The sequence below is a fragment of the Gigantopelta aegis genome, chromosome 8 (genome assembly GCF_016097555.1).
Source record: "Gigantopelta aegis isolate Gae_Host chromosome 8, Gae_host_genome, whole genome shotgun sequence".
Taxonomy (NCBI): Eukaryota; Metazoa; Mollusca; class Gastropoda; order Neomphalida; family Peltospiridae; genus Gigantopelta; species Gigantopelta aegis.
Genome location: NC_054706.1, coordinates 56,838,261 through 56,862,430, shown reverse-complemented (window position 1 = coordinate 56,862,430; position 24,170 = coordinate 56,838,261). Strand labels below are relative to the sequence as shown.

Here is a 24,170-nt window from a genome sequence, read left to right as displayed (position 1 = left end):
AAGCTTAATACATAAAGACAACTTACTTTACAAATGTATCATAATATAGTATTATTATAACTAACTAATCTAAACTCTAAGAATATATTTAAAATATTCAAAAATATATTTTAAATATTCAAAACAGGCGTGCGCTACAACAGCTTGACCTATGACCTGACCTAATGCTAAGAGTCGATCCTTAGGCCCTAGTACATAAAGGCCTTGCACCGGCCTCGGTGGCGTAGTGGCTAAGCCATCGGACTACAGGCTGGTAGGTACAGGGTTCGCAGCCCGGTACTGGCTCCAACCTAGAGCGAATTCTTAAGGGCTCAATGGGTAGGTTAAGGCCAGTACACACTCTTCTTTCTCGCTAACCACTAACCAACTAACAACAAACTTTATAGTCCTGGACAGACAGCCCAGATAGCTGAGATGTGTGCCCAGGACAGCGTGCTTGAACCTTAATTGGATATAAGCATGAAAATAAGTTAAAATCAATGAATAAAGGTCTTGCAATAAATTAATGGAACAAATTTGTAACTATTGTGAGGTAAACTATCAATCTGATGGCAAACCCATCTATACTCTTCAAAAGAAGAAACGCAAAACCACATTGTCGTAACATTTGGAGAATTGATTTAATTATTGAATGGTTAGTCCGATAATTACCAAATGTTGCAGGATTGTTCACAATTCACTCTAGTCCATTGTGAGTAAGTGATAGGACACACCACCAAGGTCAAGGTCATCTGGAGTCAATACCGGGTGTGGCCTCCGCGTGTGTTGACAACTACCTGGCACCGCCTGCCCATTGAAGCAACCAGAGTACGGATGACGTCCCGGGGGATGGTGGCCCGCTCGGCCTGCAAGGCTGCTGCCAGCTCGGGCAGGGTCTGGGGCTGTGGTTGTCGCTGTCGGAGGCGTCGGTCCAACTCGTCCCATAGATGCTCAATTGGGTTCAAATCCGGTGATGTCGATGGCCAAGGAAGGACATTAATGTTGTTCTGTAGGAAAGCCGTTGTGAGACGTGCTGTGTGAGGCCTGGCGTTGTCATGTTGGAACACTGCGTTGGCGTTGGCCATAACTGGAACGATGTGTGGCCGGAGGATCTGGTCAATGTAGCCCTGTGCATTCAGGTTGCCCTGCACGTGGACCAGGTCAGTTCTGCCAGTGTGTGAGATGGCTGCCCACACCATGACACTACCCCCGCCGAATCTGTCCACTTCCTGCACGCAGTTTGCCGCATAACGTTCACCACGACGCCTATACACGCGACATCTTCTATCATGACGTCGGAGCAGAAATCGGGACTCGTCACTGAACCACACCTGTCTCCATCGCAGTTGAGGCCATTGTCGATGAATCTGGCACCAATGCAGTCGGAGTCGACGGTGTTGTGGTGTTAAGATGACACCTCGAACTGGACGTCTGGCACGAATTCCTACCTCACGTAGGCGGTTCCGTACGGTCTGGTCGGATATCCTGCGCAAACCTGGTATTGCTGCGGCTGTGGAGGTGGCAGTAGTCAATCGTTCGCGAAGGTGGCGTACCCGGATGTAGCGGTCCTGCCCGGGGGTAGTGACCCGTGGTCGACCGGATCTAGGGAGGTCACGTGTTGATCCATGTTGCTGGTAACGGTCCCACAGTCTGGAGATGGTGCTTGGGGACACATGGAATGCCCTGGCAACGGCCGTTCTGGATTCGCCTGCGTCTAGTCGGCCGATGGCATTGTTTCTCTGCGGTTCACTGAGACGTGGCATGTCCTGGATTGTCAACTGTCGGCCAGATACAGAGGCCAGGCAAGCGAACACCCTGCACTTTTATACTGTCGGTGTTCATGTTGCACGTGCAGACAACGCACGTGCAGTGGTGACATGGTTTGCACGTAGCTGCGTTTTTGCGAATATTCACATTTTGGAACTTTATTGTACAGTAGCTGCGTTTTATCGAATGTAACCGTGGGAATGTGTTTGGGACATGCAATGACCTTATATTCACAAAGCATGAACCGGTAGGAAACATAAAATCGGAGTTATAACCCATTTGTACCCTTTTGCGTTTCTTTTTTTGAAGAGTATATTATTCCCGCAGAAAGTGCCCCTAATAATAAGTGAGCATCCTGCCCTCCTCAAATCCTAGCTAGAACACTGAATATCACAATTACCACTATAAAAAATTAATAATAAAATAGATATAATAATAATAGAAGAAAAGAAGAGGAAGAAGATATATGTATATATTTATTTATTTACACACAAACACACACACACACACACACACACACACACACACCTGGAAACTAATTGAACACCACCGTAATTGTATCGAAATGAGTGTTTACATAGTCTGTATCCACTGGGTATTTACCGAGACGTACATTACCAGTGGTGGATCAACGACAACCCCAACCCACACCGCCTCCACACCTAAATAATTGTTCTGTTTTTGTAATTTTTACGTTGGAGAATCCGAAAAATCTCTTCGAGAACCTTTTTGCTGGGGCCCCCTAAATAAAATTTCTGGATCCGCCACGTGTTTACTTATGAGAAGCACATCAGTGGGATTTCAGCTCCATTAATTGTCATCCATTTATATGCATATACTATATACATTCTGTCTTTTTCTCTAAAATACATTAAATATTGATGTAATGACAGTGTCACTCGCTGTCAATCTTTTTTAATACCCCTGTATACAAAGAGCATTAATTTCAGTGTTTTGAATCCACCAAATTATAAGTCATATGATCATAACTAGGTGGTGCTTAATTAATTCCCAGGTACACAAACACACACACACACACACACACACACACACACACACACAACACAACACACACACACACACACACACACACACACATTTCATAACTTGGGAATTAATTAAGCACCACCTAGTTATGATCATATGACTTATAATTTGGTGGATTCAAAACACTGAAATTAATGTTCTTTGTATACAGGGATATGTATGTATGTATGTATGTATGTATGTGTATGTATGTATGTATGTATGTATATGTAATATGTACACACACACACACACACACACACACACACACACACACACATTTCATAACCTGTGTTATATATATATATATATATATATATATATATATATATATATATATATATATATATATATATATATATATATATAACAGGTTATGAAATGTGTGTGTGTGTGTGTGTACATGTATGTATGTATGTATGTATGTATGTATGTATTACATATTACATACATACATACACACACATACATACATACATACATACATGTATATACATGTATATATATATATATATATAAACACATAAATACATACATAGATACATGTATGTATGTATATGTATGTAATATGTAATACATACATATATATACATGTACATACATACATACTAACATAATACATACATACATGTATATATATATATATGTATATATCCAAATTAATAAAAACCCCACAAAGTAAACGTTTTTCTCCAACACTTGTCATTCATATAAATCTAGGGATGTGGTGTATCTATTGATCTGGCACGGTCCCCATTTCTCTTTCTAGACTGCACCATTACTGGTATATCAAAGTATGTGCTATACTTCTCTGGGGTGGTGCATATAAAAGATATCTTGCTACTAATGGAAAAATGTAGCCAGGTTTCCTTTCTAAGACTACATGTCAAAAATGACCAAATGTTTGATATTCAATAGCCGAAGATTAATATCAATGTGCTTTAGTGGTGTCGTTAAACAAAACAAACTTTAACTATTATAAAAATACAGACAAAAATTAATATATGTAATACATATTACTACCAATTTGAAAATGACAGTGTATTTCATTCCTTGCAAAGTGTGTGCAGAAACTACACATATTTTTAAAAACTGATATTTAAGTACATGAGACCCTTATATAGAGGTTAACAGTGTGTGCAGATGAAAAATACATGTATTTATTATACAAGGTGTTGAGTATATTATATACTATAAATCTAATATATTAGATGCACTGGTTAAGGGGCAGGGAGGGGGGCATGTTCCACTCATAAACAACTCTTTCTTTTTAATACCCACACATCATTTGCATTTGCATGTCACCCCATAACACAACTGCAATGGTGACAACACCCCCATCTAACCCCAATATAAACTCCTAGCTTCTCTGACATCTAATAGGTCATAATATTTATTGGTCTATAAAATGGAAAGAATATTGTTTTATTGACACATTAGCTTATTTTAAACTATATGTATTAGAGGCTGATATAATATTTTGTCCATTTCTACATTTGCGTGTTGGACATAGCTCAGTGGTAAAGTGCTTGCTGGATGCAAGGTCAGTCTAAGATCGATCCCCGTCATTGAACCCATTGGACTATATCGCATCCCAACCAGTGCTCCACAACTAATATAACAAAGGCATTGTTATGTACTACCCTGTCTGTGGATCGATGCTGCACATAAAAAATCCGTTGCTGCTAATATGTGTGATCTCACGGTGCACTGGTTGGAACGAGAAATAGCCCAATGGTCCCACCGATGGGGATCAATCCTAAATCGACTGCTCATCATGCGAGCACTTTACCACTGGGCTACGTCCCATCCCTGGTTATGAAAAAAATATCTGCTTCCTCACAGGCCAATCCTGAAAATAAGCAATGGATTTTTTATAATGCACTTTCTAATAGACAGGACAGTACATGCCTAAGTATTTGAGGTACCAGTACTGGAGCGATTGTTGGGATGTGAAAAAACAAACATCTTTTCTTAAATCCACCACATCATAGGTAAAAGTTTCTTTAACACCACCACTAGAGTTTACTTACCGTAATCATCACCTATTAGATGTCAAACATTTGGTAACTGACATAGTATTAGAGAAGAAACCCGCTAAATTTTTCCATTAGTAGCATGGGATCTTTTATATGCACTTTCCCACAGACAGGAAAGCACATACCATGGCCTTTGACCAGTTGTGGTGCACTGGTTGGAATGAGAAAAAAACATTAACCTGAATGGGTGGTTCAATCCTGCAATGCTAGAACTCCTAAACCGACTGAACTAAATCCCTCCCCACCGCCCCCATCCCCTCCACATCATAGATGAACACTTTAACATTAAGATACATTCTGCCCATTGGACTGTATCTCATGCCAGCCATTGCTCCACAACTAATGTAACAAAGGCATTTGTTATGTACTACCCTGTCTGTGGGAAAGAAAGAAAGAAATGTTTTATTTAACACAACACTCAACCTGTCTGTGGGATGCTGCACATAAAAGATCCCTTGCTGCTAATATGTGTGATCTTTAACCATATGCCAGGTGCCATATAGCCATAATTAAAATGTGTGTCATTAAATAAAATATTCCTTTCTTCTATATTTGGCAAAGGAAAAAGTTAGTTTGTTTTGTTTAACAACACCACTGAAGCACTTTAATTAATCGTTGGTTGTCAAACATTTGGTAATTCTGGCACGTAGTTATCAGAGGAAACCAGCTACATTTTTCCTAATGCAGCAAGGGATCTTTTATATGCATATCCCACAGACAGGATAGCACATATCATGGCCTTTGATATACCAGTCACGATGCACTGGTTGGAACGAGAATTAGCCCAATGGTTCCACTGATGGGGATCAATTCTAAATCGACCACTCATCATGCAAGCGCTTTACCACTGGGCTACGTCCCATCCCTAGTTATATAAAAAAAATATCTGCTTCATCACAGGCCAATCCTGAAAATAAGCAATGGATTTTTTATAATGCACTTTCTAACAAACAGGACAGTACATGCCTCAGTATTTGAGGTACCAGTACTGGAGCGATTGTTGGGATGTGAAAAAAAACATCTGTTCTTAAATCCACCACATCATAGGTAAGTTTTTTTAACAACACCACTAGAGTTTACTTAATCATCACCCATTAGATGTCAAACATTTGGTAACTCTGACATAGTGTTAGAGAAGAAACTCGCTAAATTTTTCCACTAGTAGCAAGGGATCTTTTATATGCACTTTCCCAGAGACAGGAAAGCACATACCATGGCCTTTGACCAGTTGTGGTGCACTGGTTGGAACGAGAAAAAACATTCAGCTGAATGGATCCACTGAGGTAGTTCAATCATGCAACGCTAAAACTCCTCAGGTGAGCACTAAACTGAGCTAAATCCCTCCCCACCCCCACCCCCATCCCCTCCACATCATAGATGAGCACTTTAACATTAAGATACATTCTGCCCATATCAGTCTTAGTGTCTTATAATTAATTGCCACTTTGCAAATATATGGCCTAGCTGGTGCAAATAAAGTGTGACATTTGACCAAAAATTCAACTTTAACAAATAGTCCGATTTTGTGGCTAAGATGTATAGAACTAGGAAAATTTGTATCTATTTTGAATACAATGGACACCTTTTCATTGTAATATTCTAACCAGTTAATAATACAAGTTTTATTTATTATCGTCAAGGTTTTTTAGTGTTGATATGTTGGCATGGACCTAATGCAATTTTATAAACATCTATACATCTATAAATGGTTGTCTGAAATTTGAAACATATATCAATCAGTTGGGTACATACAAATTAATTAATAACAAAGAACCACATTAATAGTCATTTTCAGAAGCTGAAATATACTGGAGACAAGAAAATTGAGTCTTATTTGCACCAGGCCATATATAACCAATAACTAAAACATTAATCCTGTTGACTCTTATTTTTAATATTTAGTGTCACCATGACTCGTAGTATTATTACATGTATCTATTCATCTCCAACCATGTTCAACTACAAACAGGATGAAATAAGACAATAATTACAGGTTACAAGTTTTATTACAAGTGAAACAAAATATATGTAAAACGTTATTAATAAATAGTTTAAAATTATAATCTAAAGATGTATTAGAAAGCACTGAGTACACCTACATGTTATTTTTTATTATTACAAAGCAAACAAAATATAAAATATATAAACAGTTCAAAAGACAATTTAAAAACCTTCAGCACTAATAGATATTAGATATAATAAAAACACATTTGTAACGCACTTGTTGCAAAGCATAAGAAATAACAAGAATTCCACAGAATTACCATATACTGATTCAGTGAAAAAATAAATATTTTGAGATGAAAAATTTAGCATTAATATAGTTCCTAAAAAGTAAAATAAAAAAACAAATTTAATTTAAATTGGAAAAAAAACCCCCACAAAAACATGTATATACAAACAAACAAAAAAACACCCCAACGAATCCAAACCATTAATGTACATGGATGTTGTAATTTTTTTAATTTCAATTTAGATGTATATTCATAGATCTATGCAACTATAAACCAAGTTGTATTAGTCTACAACTTAAGTTTATGTGAGAAATTTGGACCTAAATGTAAAAACGTAATACTCTATCTAAAAGCAAAGGTTGACACCGTGTTGTCATTAAAAGATATAATAAAATATCAAACAATATTGACACAAAGTAAAGAAAACAAATGACTTACAACAGACTACGTTTATAGAACAACAAGGTTACAGCATAAGATGAGCATTAAAATTGACGAACACTGGTTTCATATTAAAGCTATTCCAGAAATTATTAAATGGGTTGAATGGCACAGCAATACAAAGAGTGAAAGGAGCATGTCAGTTCTTCAAACTGTTGAATAATATTATAGACATTCGGCTAAAATTGCACAACGGCTGCTTCCCAACAACATAGTTGTTAGTACTTGAGATTGTAAATGTACTAATTTAACGACAATGGAAATCAAAAATATGAGAGAGAGAGAGAGAGTTTTATTTATCGACGCACTCAAAACATTTTATTTATGGTTATATGGTTAAGGACCAAACAGATATTGAGAGACGAAACCCGCTGTCGCCAATTCATGGGCAACTCTTTTCGATTAGCAGCAAGGGTTCTTTTATATGCACCATCCCACAGACAGGGTAGTACATACCACGGCCTTTGATATACCAGTCGTGATGCACTGGCTGGAACGAGAAATAGCCCAATGGGCCCGCCGATAGGGATCGATCCCAGACCGACTGCGCATCGAGCGAGCACTTTACCACTGGGCTACGTCCCGCCCTGAAATAAATATGAGGACACATAAATAGTAACAGCAAATATTACCTTCAACCAAAACCCTCATCCATAGTATCAGGAAGTTAACCGTGTTACATAATACTCCCATATTACATTTATATTACATTTACTGTAACAGCCAATAAATAGCCAATATGTTGAGCCCATTTTTTTGGAGCCGTACTGTGGTGTGTATTAAGTGTACATTAATTCATTTAACATTTCTGTATTTAAATACAAACCAAAACTACATCTTGTAGTGAATTAAATTTGGTGACAATACTAATATTACATTATACATTTCTGCAACAGCCACTAAATGCCAATAAAATTACAATCAAGTTATTTCACGGGGAAAAACATATCTGTATTTAAATACATAGGTTAAACTACACTTGAAGTTTCAATTAAATTTATGTGTAAATGTTTTGCATTCAAATATTTTTTTCATCAGGGAAAACACCTTTAGCTGCTGTTTCTGATAAATTACAATCAACACATATTTTTTTCTCAGGGATTTTGCACCAAGTTTCGTGTTTTTTACCAAAGATTTTTGAAAAAGGTCGAGTTAAATATGCAGATTATGTACTGTATTGATTAATTTGTATTTATTTATTATAATAAATGTAAAAATTGCACAATCTGTCTTTAAAGGTTCAATCTATGAACTCCTTGTGAAATACATTTTGCCTCCCAATGTTTCGCTTATGAAATATGCCATGTCTGTGGATAGGAGGATGAGGGTTACTACCAGTCAACCACAAAATAAAATTGAACAATTACTTGGAGGTAAACATTAAAACATTTCCCAAGACAATCTTCACCTAAAATAATAATCATTGGGGCAATTCCAAAGAGACAAACACAACATTTTAAGGCAAATACCTGTAGTTTGGTTACTGTTGTATCTATCCATGTCTTGCTGTTAGGTTCATATCTGAATTAAAACCATAGGCTACACAATACCGCAATAAAAAAAATCATCAGGCTATCTTAAGTGGTTTTGGGGGTCATTTTATTAATCGAGACCGACGTTACAAAAATTGAACTTTTTGGTAATATATATCAGTCAATGACGAATAAATGGCCACCAAAGTCCAATTTTTTTTATCTTACTTGGTATGAATTTAACAGCGAGAAATGCTTGGATACCATAGTTATGAAAATACATTATTTGAAATTAAGAAATTGGCAAATATTATAACATCAGACACCATGGCATTACCCATGGGTTGTTTTGCACCTCTCCCATGTACAATTTTTAGAATAGCATGTATTTTAATACTGTGAGTAAACACGTAAACATAACACCAATAAACAGAAGAACAAATAAATATTTTGGTTCTCTTCATTAATTTAACATAAAACGTTTTCACATTACTCAGTTGATGTCGATGAATATCAACATTTAGCTTGTATATTGACTACTTCAAAATACTACAAATGAGCACAAAATGTGACAAACATGATTCTTGAAATAAAATATTTTATTATGTTCTCATTGAAAACCATCCCATTAACAAGAAAATGCTATTTTGCTTACCATAGTCATGTATGCATGGTGTAAAAATTGTATGATATGGTCTACCGTTATTTTGTTACCATTATTGAAAAACTACCACTGCAAACAAATCCTACTTGTTTGACAAAACAAAAATCCCTAAATGTAAAAATGCATGTGTCACTTGGAATCATAATCCTCAAAATAACGAGTGGGGTGAGATGTTAGAAATTAGTCTTCAAAATAATAAAGAAAATGTGGGGAGAACTTGCATCTCTGAACACTAAATATAATATAATGCATTCAATGCTTGTATGTTCACAATCTGGAGAAACCTTGAGGTGTTTTCTCTTTTAAGAATACTTCACCTGACCTCAAACAAATGCATATTCCCCTAGGGATATTAGTCTGGTCTGAAAATCCCAACAGCAACTGGGATGTCTTCAAAATCATTCAAAGAGTCCTCCTTCCAATGCAGTCATGTGACTGTAACTTCCTGTCTCCTTCGCTGCTTTCGTTCGGATAAATGCATTTGTTTGAGGTCAGGTGAAGTAGAAAAGAAATTCATTAACCTAACAGACAAGTAAAATGTATTTTTAATCCCATCCCCTGACAGTTTATGTACATCATCTTTCACTGCTGTGGTTTAATTTGTTTGGTCAGTTTTTTTACATAATACATCTATCTGGCATCATCTAACATAATGGTCAATTTGACATCTAATATAAAACTGATAAAATCTTGTAAATAAAATGTAATAACTTATACTAAACTAAAATAAGGTATTATAAAAACATATTTAAAAGTTTAAATCAAATATTATATATGTGAGTGTGTACATGTGATTTGGTGTCTGACTGTGCATGTTTGTGTGTATAATAACTAAAGTAATCTATGAGTATTAATTGAATATTTATTATGTAATACTATAGATTACTATATATACTATACTATATATAAAATAGATTATGTTTCAATAGCATGTCTGAGTATGATTAATTTCTAACTGGTATGTTAACAGGTATCTTACAAACAAGTGCTCTTTGGTTCTTACAATATGTCCACAACATTTTGTACTTAAATAACCACCCATTCCAAACAATAACCATCATGATGATAGTAAAACATCTTTTCATTGTTTCTAGGTATGCAGATGTCTGTTCTGTAATAAAAACATAAAGAGTATATTGATAGGATGCAACACCGGTAGTTACACATGTATATAGTTCGGGTTTACACTTTTGTTTTCTGATATATAGCAAAATATACAAATGTCCATACGAAACTGTTTTCTGAGGAGCAACCAACTTCAGAATCTGCTGTTTCAATGAAATGGTCAACTGTTACAAATAGGCGACTTTCTGCTCCTCATTTGACTCAGAACCGAAGTCGCTTTATTCCACGGTCTTCATCTCTAAACTGACAACAGTTTTGTCCTTGCCTTCTGACTTATCACTGTTTTCATCTTTGTCCTTCAACTCATCCCTGGGACTACTTTTTTCTCTGCCTTCTGATTCATCACTGAGATTTCTGTTATCCTTGTTTTGTGTCACAGAAATGACCGTAATAAATTGTTTCTTGTCCTTTGACTCTTTGAAAGGACTCGGACTGGTTTCCTTCTGGTGCTTCGACTCAGAACTCGGACTGGTTTTCTTCCAGTTTTCCGACTCAGAACTTGGAATGGATTTTGTGTGATCCTTTGTATCAGGACCGCCACTGGGTTTCACATTGTCTTTTGATAAGGACCGACGCACCGAGTCTCTCTTAAGAGGAAGGCCCATTTCTTCATTATGTTGTTGCTTGGCGAAGTCCAAAAACACCTGATACAGAAACAAAGTGTGATTAGAAGAAAGAATGTGCCATTAATGAATGAAAAAATTTTAAATATTCTAGCACAAACAAGGTTGGGAACCAGTTAAACTGCTCGGCTATTTTCGTATTGAACTTTGTTGATGTTGTATGCTTTTCTTTTCTTTTTCTATCTGTTTGCTGACACCAGTTTGTTTGGTATTGTACAATAAATTAATGAAATTTAATTGAATTAGTCGTTTTTATGTATTAAAAAAAATAATGTAAAATCGGTTGACATCGGAAATATTTTGCGTCAACCATGATGCACACAGATTTTATTTAGGAGTATTTTAGGTAAATGTGTCAAATACCCAAGATTACTGCGTCATGTGAAACCCTGATAGTACTCTGGCACAGCCAATTCTAGCATGACTCGAGTCCCTTCACAAGGACAAGTAATTTCATTTAATTATATTTTTACATCATTTTGCCATAAGGTTACATTATAGGGCTATGAAACATGAAGGGAAAACAAAAGTCAAATGTGTGGAATGCAATACTATGGCATGATTTGGCATCCATGTTCAAAAATGGAATTAAGATGCATAATGCTGTCATTATCATCTAGTGTACGTGGCGAGTACTCGGGTCTGGGTTGATTTTGTCCCTCAAGTACTCAACTCCAATATATTGGACTCATGGAGGCCCTATATATTACCCCAACGTCATCCTCAAATACTAACCTGGACCCCAGTACATGTAAAAGTCAAGGCAACATCCTGAACTAGAAAATTCTCATATAAACCAAACCTGGCTCTTGGATATCTATTACATTAACATACTTAATGACTGAATGAATGATTTGGACATAAATGCAAGAACACTTCAGTACAAAGTTATTTAATGGCCAGTTTTGAGCTCTGCATGGAGTACTTGAGGGGAGGAGGGTGAGGCGTTCCACTAGTTTCAGCTAATTACAGCATGGGACAATCACACAGAAAGTCTGTAAGTTAATCAATCACTGGAATATTACACAAAAATACCTCAGTCAACAGAACATATTTGGCAGAAAGTAACTCAGTAGACTACGCAACTATCAGAATAGGTCTTCAGTGAGTAGATAGCTGGACTCTCAACCTGAATGTCTCCACCAGTAGACCACAGAACTCTCACAAAAATATCTCTGTAAAACACTGGACTAGCTATCAAACAGAAAATCTCTGTCAGTAAACCATACATGTGATTATCAAACACGACCTATCTGTAAGTAGACCATTAATTGGACTATCAAACAGATAATTTCTTTCACTAAACCATTGTGCTCTCACAAACAAAATCTGCCAGTAAACAATGGGACTGTCAAACAGAATATCTCAGTAAAGAGATCACTGGACTCTCACACTGAAAGTCACTAAGCTAGCAGACCACTGGACTATTTTAGTCAACAAACCATTGGACTGTCACCCAGAAAGTATTTCAGTCTGTGGACCACTGGACTGTCAAAGTGAAAATCTGCCAGTAGACTACATGAACTCTACCATACTCATCCTCACTCCTCGAAGTTTGGTGCAGATATAATTATCACAAAAGCATTCAAACACAAACCCATCTGGTTTTATTTCCCCAAAATGACTAAGTCTCCAGTAAAATCTTCACAAACATCCTGCAGAAAACTAAATTTAATCTGTACAAGCAACTGCAAAACCAGGGCACGAACTTAACACTTTTTGTCTCTGGAGACAGATATAAATGGCTTCCGAGCAACTGATATACCAAAGTTTTTAATAGCAGTACTTAGTGGCTTAAAAGATAGTAAGGAAATGTTTTATTTAACGACGCACTCAACACATTCTATTTACGGTTATATGGCTTTGGACTTATGGTTAAGGACCACACAGATCTTGAGAGAGGAAACCCGCTGTCGCCACTTCATGGACTACTCTTTTCGATTAGCAGCAAGGGATCTTTTATATGCACCATCCCACAGACAGGATAGTACATACCATGGCCTTTGCTACACCAGTTGTGGAGCACTGGCTGGAATGAGAAATAGCCCAATGGGTCCACCGAGAGGGATCGATCCTAGACCGACCGCACATCAAGTGAATGCTTTACCACTGGGCTACATCCCGTGGTTTAAAACAACTTTCAAACTGGTTTTTTATACTTTGTGGGAGAAAAAAAAATCTGAACCCCCCCCCACCCCCCCAGATGTATTCTTTGTGCTTGGGTGGGGCGGGACGTAGCCCAGTGGTAAAGTGCTTGCTTGATGCGCAGTCGGTTTGGGATCAATCCCCGTCGGTGGGCCCACTGGGGTATTTCTCGATCCAGACAGTGCACCATGACTGGTATATCAAAGGCCGTGGTATGTGCTATCCTGTCTGTGGGATGGTGCATATAAAAGATCCCTTGCTACTAATGGAAACATGTAGCGGGTTTCCTCTCTAAGACTATATGTCAAAATTACCAAATGTTGACATCCAATAGCCGATGATTAATAAATCAATGTGTTCTTGTGGTGTTGTTAAACAAAACAAACTTTTTTTTGTGTGTGGATGTCATTAAACATTTATTTATTCATTCATGTTTGTACATAAGTATATGTACAATTTCTTTTATAATATTTACCTGCTCCAAAGTAGACTGACTAAAGCTGTATTCTTCTACATTGTGTGAACTCTTCACTGAAAAGGGAAAAATAATATATAAATTATAAAATGCATGCATGCCAGATTCCTACTAGATTAAAAAAATAATAACCTGACAAATGTTATAAAACATATTACTAGGCAATACATGCATGTATGTCTATTGATAATGGTTTGTGAACATTTTAAATAGCCAACCTTATTTTTAAATGAACCATGTTATCTTTTCCGATTTAGGACAAATTTAGCCATAACATATTAGTAATTAATTTTGTCTGTGATGTAGAAAACGATTACAGCCAAACGATATTGAATAGTAATACAATTTTCATGTGATGTAGAAAGTGATTATAGACAAACCATGACAAATTATAGTAATAACATTTTTGTGTGATGTAGTACGTGATTATAGCCAGACGATGTCAAAGAATGGCATTAAATAATACAAACATACCAGCTTTAACAACTGTAACTTACTGTCCTCAAGTGCCGAAAATGCTTCTGAGAGTAACTTTTTGCCCTTGGCAATCCTGTACCAACCACGCTCGGCAAAACGCTCCAGGCAATCTATCTGTGAGAACAGACGGGCTAGGTGAGCTTCAAGTTTATCCATATTCCTTTCAATGTCGTCTCGTCTACTGTGTAGTTTGATCTCCAGGAGATAGCCACTGCCAAACTTGTCCTTCAGATGCTGAGTTGATCCAAGACATCTGAAATAATTGAATGAATAAATAAATGAATGAATGAGTAAAGAAGCTAGAAAAGAAAGCAAGCAGAGGCAAAAGAAATTAAAAGAAGGTAAGAAAAGAATAAAAAAAGAATGAACAAACGAACGAACGAACGAACGAACGAACAAATGGTTTAACAACACCCCAGCACAAAATGCACATCGGCTATTAGGTGTCAAACAAAGGTGAGCATATGGAAATATTATTTACATTAAAAATACAATTTATATGTAAAACCAGAGGTTAAAGAGCTGTGGGAAAAAACTTTGTATAGAAATCAAAGTGTTCTGAAATCATTTAATTTTACTAGTTAAGAACAATAGCATTGTTCACTAACAAACCATCATATATATGGGACCGTTCATAATTAACAACTGTCAACATTTTCACATCTGTATAGAGTAATGTTTTCTTCGGAACTCCTGTTGGCCCTCATAAAGCATACAAGTCATTAATACAAGGCTGTCTTTGCAGGGAATATATTTTTAAACAAAATAATTTGCAGCCATTATTGTCCAGATATTTTCGACTTACAACTAAAATTTTATAAATTATTAAATACCTTTTAATTATTTCTTTAGAACATCGGTGTCTGTATATTCAGTGTATTTCTGGCCATCGTAATATTTGTAGTTGCTCAAATTGTATTTTATTTTATAATATATAGAGGATAATCCCCGAGTGTCTTGTGATATCATAATTTATCAGCACGAGTTGATAAAAGTATGAAATCCGAGGCTTGCAGAGGATTTTTAGACTTTTATGAATGAGTGCTGATAAATTATGATATCACAAGACACGAGGGAGGGGGGGGGGAGTATTCTTTTTATCATCCATTATCATTATTTTCACTTGTTAACTAGGAGAACAGCAGTGGCGTGACTTCACTAATGGTAGGTTTAGCACTGAAACAAACACAGTGACATAACAAAATATTGTCTTGTGATTAAAATTTGACCAATCAAGATTATAAGAAGCCATATCTCCTGCGGAGATAATTGCAGGAGATATCGCAAATTATAGTGCCAGTGATATCTCTTACAAACACCTTTAATGGATGATAAATATTTTTTGGTGTATATGAAATTATTGGGTGGTAAAATCCTGTTTGGGCTAAAATCCTGTTTATACATGTACAAACATAAGGACAACCAGAAACATATTTCATATATTGATCCTGAAACCATTGTTTATATTGACAGGTTATGATGATGGATATAGCAAAGTCACAAACGTATAGTAGCAGAATATGACTTTTGATGTCATATATGACATTACAAAATTGCTCACTTGACCTCTAGGTCATTGTACAATGTAGCTGTAATAACAGAAATAATAGCTTTTTCTAATTAAATGTTTATGGTCTGCAGGATAAAGATAATAACTAATTAATGACATAGGATATCGGCTTTATCCCAGGCATGACAATGACACTTGATGAAATCAGCGGAAAGCTTTGTGAACTGTGCGCAAAGCGGACAGTACACGGCCAAAGAAACGACCTAAATGGCTTTCAAATCCGCGGGTTTTCCGCGGAAGATTGTCATGCCTGTTATCCTATTCAGGCCAAATGAGAAATTACGACAGTTATTCTGTATATACAGACACTGATATTCTAAACAAGAGTGTATTTAATATATATATATAACTGTAGATATTAAAATGTTTCTACTATTCAGAAACCTATTAAAATCGTGGCAGCAAAGTCAGTACAGCTAGTTTCTTTAAAAGTGTACACTGGTTTTGTATACAACAGTTTACACATGCAAATGCTCATAATAATAAATAACACCTAAATCTTTTAGACAAATTAATTAATTATTTTAATAAGCAAAGTTACCAAAAGAGACTCCGGTCTAACCTACTTAAAGGGATGCTCGCACAAGGCTTTTGGACTGGTATGCACATTCAACAATACATAATGCTGATATGCACATTACTGCTTATTATCAACAAGTATAATCATACACTTAATTAATAAAACGGTTAAATGTGAAGGCTATTATATGTAATGGGTGCAGCCATTTTGTACCATTCCAGTGAATACGCCCTCTGGCGAGCCAGTGGTTATGTAATACTTAACGTGTCACGTCAAAAATTTGTCTCAGAACTGAAGAAACAAAAGGTACCTGATTTTTGCGGATGCATCGCAATGTTCTGTACTAATATCCATCCCAGTAAGCCAGCAATAAGTATATATTATTTTTCAATACAAAATAAACCACCATTGTGAAAGTGTCGAAATAACTGAATTATGTTTTGTCCATAAATTAACCCACCTACTGAAATAATAATCGCAGTGTTTTCTTAGTTAATTGGTCTTTTCTTTCTGTGGCCTGTACCTGTGGTTCCTGATTGGCAGGTGTATATTTAGACAGTCCCCAGTCAATGTGTCTAGACACACTAAAAATACATGCCTCTTTTCTTAAGATCACAGGGTATAGTGTGATAACCACACATACACCCCTAAAATCATAATGAACATTATCAGCTGTCCTGCTTTATTACTGTAAATAATTCTGTAAAACTATTGATTAAATAGCCTTTCCCATCAAAAATCACAGAACTGACCAATTACGTAGTCCCAAAGAAAAGAAAATTATCACTTGTCATTTTTGCTCCCAACGTAGCATACATGTACCAATAGACCTAATGTGTACATTTTTCCTTAGGTTTATTGAACAGAGGAAAATACTATAACCCCATTTCATTCCGTTAATGCAACTTGAAATATATTTAGTTAGATAGTTTATTATACTATCAAGTCATTTATGTTGTTTTACAAGTCAGATTAATGAAAGCGAATCATCTTGTCGTAAATTAGAGCATTTGTTTACACTGAGCATACAGGAGTTGGTCGGAGCTGACGTCACTTTGCCCCAAGCTATAACACCGGACGCCACAAAAATGAAACAAAATGGCTGCCCAGTTAGCAGGAATAATCATGGTTGTTTATTAACTCTAAAATTACGCGTTTTTCATTTGTTAAAGTGTCAGTATGTGTTGGTGGTCCGGGTATGCATCTTTTCAACACATAAGGCTCTTGTTTGAGTTGACTGTCCCTTTAACTTCACAGACAAATAGAAGTCATTGAAGAAATGGTGTGTACTGTCTTGTTCAGAGTATGACAAATATTTTGAAAAGTCACTAGCCACAGGGCTAGTGGGTTTGTGAAAACCACTAGCCCACCAAGATAAAGCACTAGCCCAAATTCCTGATCAATTATAACTGGATTTTTATATAATTTTTGTAACAATACACATTTACGAGTATAACAGTAAAATAAAACAAACACTTAAATCATGTTTTCGCTTTTGCCCTCCCCCCAGGGAAAAATAATTGAGCAAACTCATGGTTGATATCTAAACCCACTATCAAAATAATTAAATTTAAATGAGGGTATGACAGTGTGACACACGGTTATAGATGGTTCAGTGTATTCGGTAGTGGGTCATACATTTAGGGTCCTACTATTTATGTCGCCAGGAACAGTGATGCCAATTGCTCAAATACAGGGCATTATCCCGTCAGACCGATATCAAAAGAATATAACGGCGACATCTAATCCGTTGTTAATTGATGAACAAAAAAGGTATCATCTTGTATCGGCAGCTGTGATGCATTATCCAAACCGCTACACGTAATAGGCCAAGCAGAGTCATTGTATGTGCGGTTACCATTAAAGTAAATTGTTTTCCTGATTGCCGATAACCACATGTCAGCGAAGTGTTAAATTAGAAAAAAATACATGTAGGTAAATAAAACAAACACTGAAATTCAAAGCATGACTGGGGTTTACTTGATTGAGATTAACTTGTCGTCGCGATTGGTGATTTCCAAGTTCTTAGCCTAAAACATGTGTGAGATTAACTACCAGGTGACGTGTCCAACCAATCAAAACACACATGTCATTAGACTTATTTCCTGTGCCAGAAACTTGAAAGGGAAAAGTAAACAATGTATGCTGTAACTGTGGCGATGTAGAGATAGCATGTTACTGCAATTTGCAGACCTAGTTCAAGTGGATTATTATTATATACTGATTGCGTTGTTGATATTATTCGATGACATAGGTCACAATCAAATTTATTAAACAAAATTTCAGCCAAGAGAAAAAGAAAAAAATCCACACACGATTGAGCGATAAGGAGAGGGGTGGAAACCACTAGCCCGAACTTAAAAACCACTAGCCACGGGCGTCAAGCTAGCGGATTTGTCGAACTCTGTCTTGTTACAAAAGAACTAAAAAAAAGCCACAACTAAAACAACCCAAAAACTTACTGTAGCTGACCATTAACCATGATGGCCACCCTGGAGCACAAAGCATCAGCCTCTTCCATGTAGTGTGTTGTCAAAATGGCTCCTCGCCCACTCGACTTGAAGCTAGAGCTGATTGTGTCCCTTTAAAAAACAAATGTAAATTAAGAAATAATTTGGACACAGATGTTTAAAAAACAAATAGTTGGCAAATAACATTAAGATATACATGTATATTAAGTATGTGACTGATCAACAGCAAATAGTTAAAGTTTATTTTGTTTAACAACAGCAGATTGACTAATAAATCATCAGCTACTGGATGTCAACAACACCAAATAGTTTTGTTTACCAACACCACTAGAGCACATTGATTTATTGGATGTCAAACATACAGGTATGGTAATTTTAACAGTCATAGAGATAAAACCTACTACATTTTGCCATTAGTAGCAAGGGATCTTTTATATGCACCATCCCACAGACAGGATAGCATATACCACAGCCTTTGATATACCAGTCCTGGTGCACTGGCTAGAGTGAGAAATACCGAATAGGCCCACCAACAGGGATCGATCCTAGACTGACCACGAATCAAGCAAGCGTTTTACCACTGTCCTGCCTATACACCATATAGTTTACAAATAACTGTCAAACTGCTCTAACAAATCATCTCTTTTTTCAGTATATTTTCCAGAGGAACATGACTCACCAAAGTCTAGACTACCCTCCCCTACCCCCAAATAAATTCCTGCACACATCATTAAATGGTATGTCATCATGTTTCTGTGAGTGGATGTAAAAATCATTTGTACAATGTAGCTACATGTTTTTGAAAGGAATACCAATGATAAGTAAGTTTCTTCTCTGACATTCTTAACCTTAGCCCATTTAAAAATTAAAATTTGTTTTATTTACCACCACCACTAGAGCACATTGGCACATGATTAATTAATCATCGGCTATTGGATGTCAAACATTTGGTAATTTTGATTCTTATTCATCAGAAGAAACCCTCTACATTTTTCCATTAGCAGCAAGGGATCGTTTATATGCACTTTCCCACAGACAGGATAGCACATACCATGGCCTTTGGCCAGTTGTGGTGTACTGGTTGGAATGAGAAAAACCCAATGTGTTTAATGGATCCAAGGTGATTCGATCCTGCAATGCAAGCACTGAACTAAGCTCTGCCCCTAGCCCATTTAAATCACTACATGTAGCTCCATATATGCATAATGGTGATATAAGTTAATAACATTTAATCTTTCTATTAAATGAAGTTATCAAAGTAACAACATATAATTATTTGCCAATTAAATTGTTTGATTGACTCTTAGTTATTGTAATAAATGCATATTCAGAGACTTAAAATAACAAATTATTAAGGTTTGTGTGCTGTCAATTGTGACGTTACATCACATTGTTATAAGTGACGTCATATTGATGTATGACATAAGTTAGTTGTTTAAAGTTTTAAACGTAAAACATTTCAAGTGTTGGCCGAGTATTTACAAACAAATGAAACCCTTCCACCCTATAACCCTCTACGTTTAAATTGTTTGCTGTTTTGCTGCTGGTGTGTTATTTTATAATTTCAGATTGGATATTCTAGTGTACTGTATGAAGACTGTTCAAATCGAAATCGTCACGGCTAAATGTATGATTACTCGCATGATTAAATCTAGACAATACTGAACATTGCGCACAAAAGATAATTTTTAATAATGAAATTTTTCTGCAGTACACAGTAAATCAGGAAAGTTTAAGAGTTTATGAGCAAAATGAGGCTGCACGTGCGATATATGTCTGTAAGGAGAAGCACATGTGTGCATAGTTCATTCTAGCTTGCGTCTGAACCAGTAACAGCCAAATATTCATGATTTAATTATTTACATAAATATATTTTTCCAAAGGTTTTTCAGAGTCTTTTTCTCAACAAGTTTTTTCTCTGGTTTTTTAACCTGGAAGTAAACTTGTTATATGAAAATAGATTGCATTTGTTAGGAGTGGAATGCTTATGGAATTTATGAAGATTTGTTTATTTATGATGTACAAAAAAGAAAAAAGAAGCCAGTTCCATGTAGTTTCTCGGTCAGCTTACAAGACATTTTTTAGTGTTGTTTTATATTAAGCGGATGAGAGTGTTTAATCATATTTACTATAACGAACCGGCAGTTTCTCGCTCAACAAAGTACCGTTTATTTATTTATGTATTTATTTATTTGGATTTTATTTGAATTGGATTTCGCTATATTTTCATTGATGATTTATTTGCATATTTTCGACGTGTATATCTGGTTCCAGTGTACACTGTTGCTCAATTTATCTATTTATCTATTTGTGTCCATTTATTTATATTTGGGTTGCCCAAATGCCCTATTTTCGGGTGGTAACCTTAAATTAAGCCGTGGCCAATTCAGCCAATAAACAAATAAACACAATATTTTGAATTGTTATCTTTGATAACTATAGTCTGACCTAAACATTGTTTAGTTAATAAACCATTGTTGGTGGTTCACAAATATAGCAAGCATAAAAGATATTTGTTGTCTAACATATGCTATTTCGACACTTGGTAAGAGGAAACCTGCTACCATCACATACCCAGCTTCTACCAAATAGCAGCAAGGGATCTTTTTCGTTCACTTCTCCTCAGACAGAAAGTACATTATCAAAGCCTCTGGTATGGGGTACTTAATTGGACCGGAGGGAAACAACAGATTGGGATCCACTGGGGGTGAACAATCCTAAGCCAATGTCACTCTTCTGCTGTTGGACAGGAACCTGCTCCTTTTAGACTGTGTAATATTCATTATAATATTCTCTCACATATGACGTTTATGTCCAGAGTGCTTTTGAGTTATCTCCACTTACCTCATCTCCAATTGTCTATCTCAAAATGTTAAGTATACAACGTTCTTCTTTTGCATCAGAGCTAGGGCATAAACAAAGTAAGTTCTGCCATGCAGATAAACTTACAAGGAAAAGTAAGACTGCCAAGTTATCAGTTACACATGATATAGTTATGTTGCCCTACCAGAGAAATCTCTTGGACTGTGGATCCATGCCAGTAGATGGTTCATCCAGCAAAACAATCTTTGGTTTGCCCAGCATACTGATTGCATAGCTCACCTGAAAAAAAGATAAAGTTTGTTTGTTTTGTTTAACGACACCACTGGAACACATTGATTAATTAATCATTGGCTAATGGATGTCAAACATTTGGTAATTCTGACTCATAGTAATCAGGGAAAACCCACTACATTTTGCAGCAAGGGATCTTTTATATGTACTTTCCCACAGACAGGAAATTACATACCACGGTTTTCCAGTTGTGGTGTACTGGTTGGAACAAGAAAAAAATCAATCAGCTAAAATGGATACCAAAGTGGTTCGATCCTGCGATGGAAACACCTCAAGCAAGCACTCAACCAACTGAGCTAAATACCACTCTGAAAAAAGGAAATCCAGAACAGAATAAAGTAAAGGGAAAGAAAGATTTTTTTAATGACACATCAGCACAATATACACTCCAGGAATTTGTCTCTAACATTATAATGTTATTTCGAAATTTTGTCTAAAGAGAGAGAGGAAACTTACTGCCACTTCTCAAAAGTAGCAAGGGATCATTATAATGCATTTTCCTATAGACAGGATAAATTAAGCTACTCAATAATGCATCAAGGTGTCTTTTAAATGTACTTTCCCACAGACGCAATGGTACACACCATAGCACTTCTTATTAGTAGTAGTATGCTTATAGGAGGGTGAACACAAGTGGGTGGGTATGGATGATTTAACATGATGCATGAATCGATCAATCATTTGTGCCCACTTGCTGTCCTGAATATACCATGGAAACAGTTCTCAGCATGTAGACTTGATATAGTTTATGTCACGGGGATTCTATAATTCCCGTCACTGAATAAAACACGATTATCCAAATATCTCTCCTAACTGTATATCTATTAGATATCTCTGTAACAGGCAGTTAAACCCTAGTATGGCTCGTCTAGGTATGATCAGAGATAAGATCTTATATAAAGTATATATTATTATAGCACGTTTAGTTCACTAGAAAACACAACAAAAACACAACAAAAACACAATACACTTTGGAATCTGTATTAATCTACGCTGACAAATGTACAGCCGTAGTAGTTAATTAATAACAACAATAATAACAACCCAGAACTGATCACTTAATTAGTTAATCTCTAGGTGTCTAGTTTACACACTATTCTAATCACTTCACCGTGACACAACACCCACACGTGTGATAATTGAGAAACGCTTCTAGGGGAACTTAATTAATAAAGGAATTACGGCTCTATTCCTAACTGGTTAATTTTTAATTAACCCTAACTACTCATTCAGTAACCTTGTAACACAGAATTAATACTGGTACCTATCACAATAAAGACAATAACCTACAGTTTACCTAGGTCTTCTAGGACGACTGGCTAAGCTTTATATTACCAAATACTCGTATAAATATAGACCAGTAAGACTACGATTTACTTCGTCAGATGACCGAAGACACTGTCTAAATAATATTGGTATAATACAGTATTAAAATATTTAAAGTCACATCAATCACATCAAGGTTATACAACAGAGCAGAAATGATATTTACCAAAGTCCAACGGACTACGTTCCCTGGGAGCCGTCCTTTTTCGTTCTCCTCATAACTCTAAAACTCTAGCTATTTATTATAAATCGAAAAATATCGCCTGGGGGTAAATCGCGGCACCGAATCTTATCATCTGATATTTCCACCACGACCAAGCGGTATTTTTTTCCTCAGATCGTCAGACTTAATGTCGCCAGTTCACTAGAGATTCCACGGTCGCGCGGAGGTATTACGTAACTACTGGCCACATAGCTAAGTGCAATGAAACTGCACACGGCCTTCTAAAACAATTAATATCGCCACAGGCGAAAACAAATTAAGAGCATGTACCGTCACAGTTTAATTAGTAAGTTTTTATCATAAACTCTACCTTTCATGTAGATGTAGATCTGATATAGTTTAGTAAGTTTTTATCATAAACACTACATGTACCTTTCGTCGTGTCCCACCAGACATTTTATCAGCTCTTTTGTCTGCATGCTCTGTAACTTTTAAATTGTCCACGAAGCTGAAACAAACACAAAAATAGAAGAAAACTG

At 36.1% G+C, this 24,170-nt stretch overlaps 1 protein-coding gene across 3 annotated transcripts in view; it reads right to left on the bottom strand.

Moving 5' to 3' along the window:
• Window positions 1–24,170, bottom strand: part of LOC121378598 (cholesterol transporter ABCA5-like) — a 196,305-nt gene that overhangs the window by 144,949 nt on the left and 27,186 nt on the right. The window contains exons 20-26 of one of the 3 annotated variants that reach the window (XM_041506857.1): window positions 24,064–24,139; window positions 22,036–22,130; window positions 19,020–19,139; window positions 14,488–14,720; window positions 13,991–14,046; window positions 11,210–11,391; window positions 8,594–11,173 (exon numbers count right to left, since the gene is read on the bottom strand). In XM_041506857.1, the coding sequence (XP_041362791.1) occupies window positions 10,966–11,173; window positions 11,210–11,391; window positions 13,991–14,046; window positions 14,488–14,720; window positions 19,020–19,139; window positions 22,036–22,130; window positions 24,064–24,139 (970 nt within the window). In that variant the 3' untranslated portion in view covers window positions 8,594–10,965. Of the gene's footprint in view, window positions 1–8,593; window positions 11,392–13,990; window positions 14,047–14,487; window positions 14,721–19,019; window positions 19,140–22,035; window positions 22,131–24,063; window positions 24,140–24,170 lie in introns of those variants that run through there. The other 2 variants (XM_041506856.1, XM_041506858.1) reach the window with 2 other exon arrangements.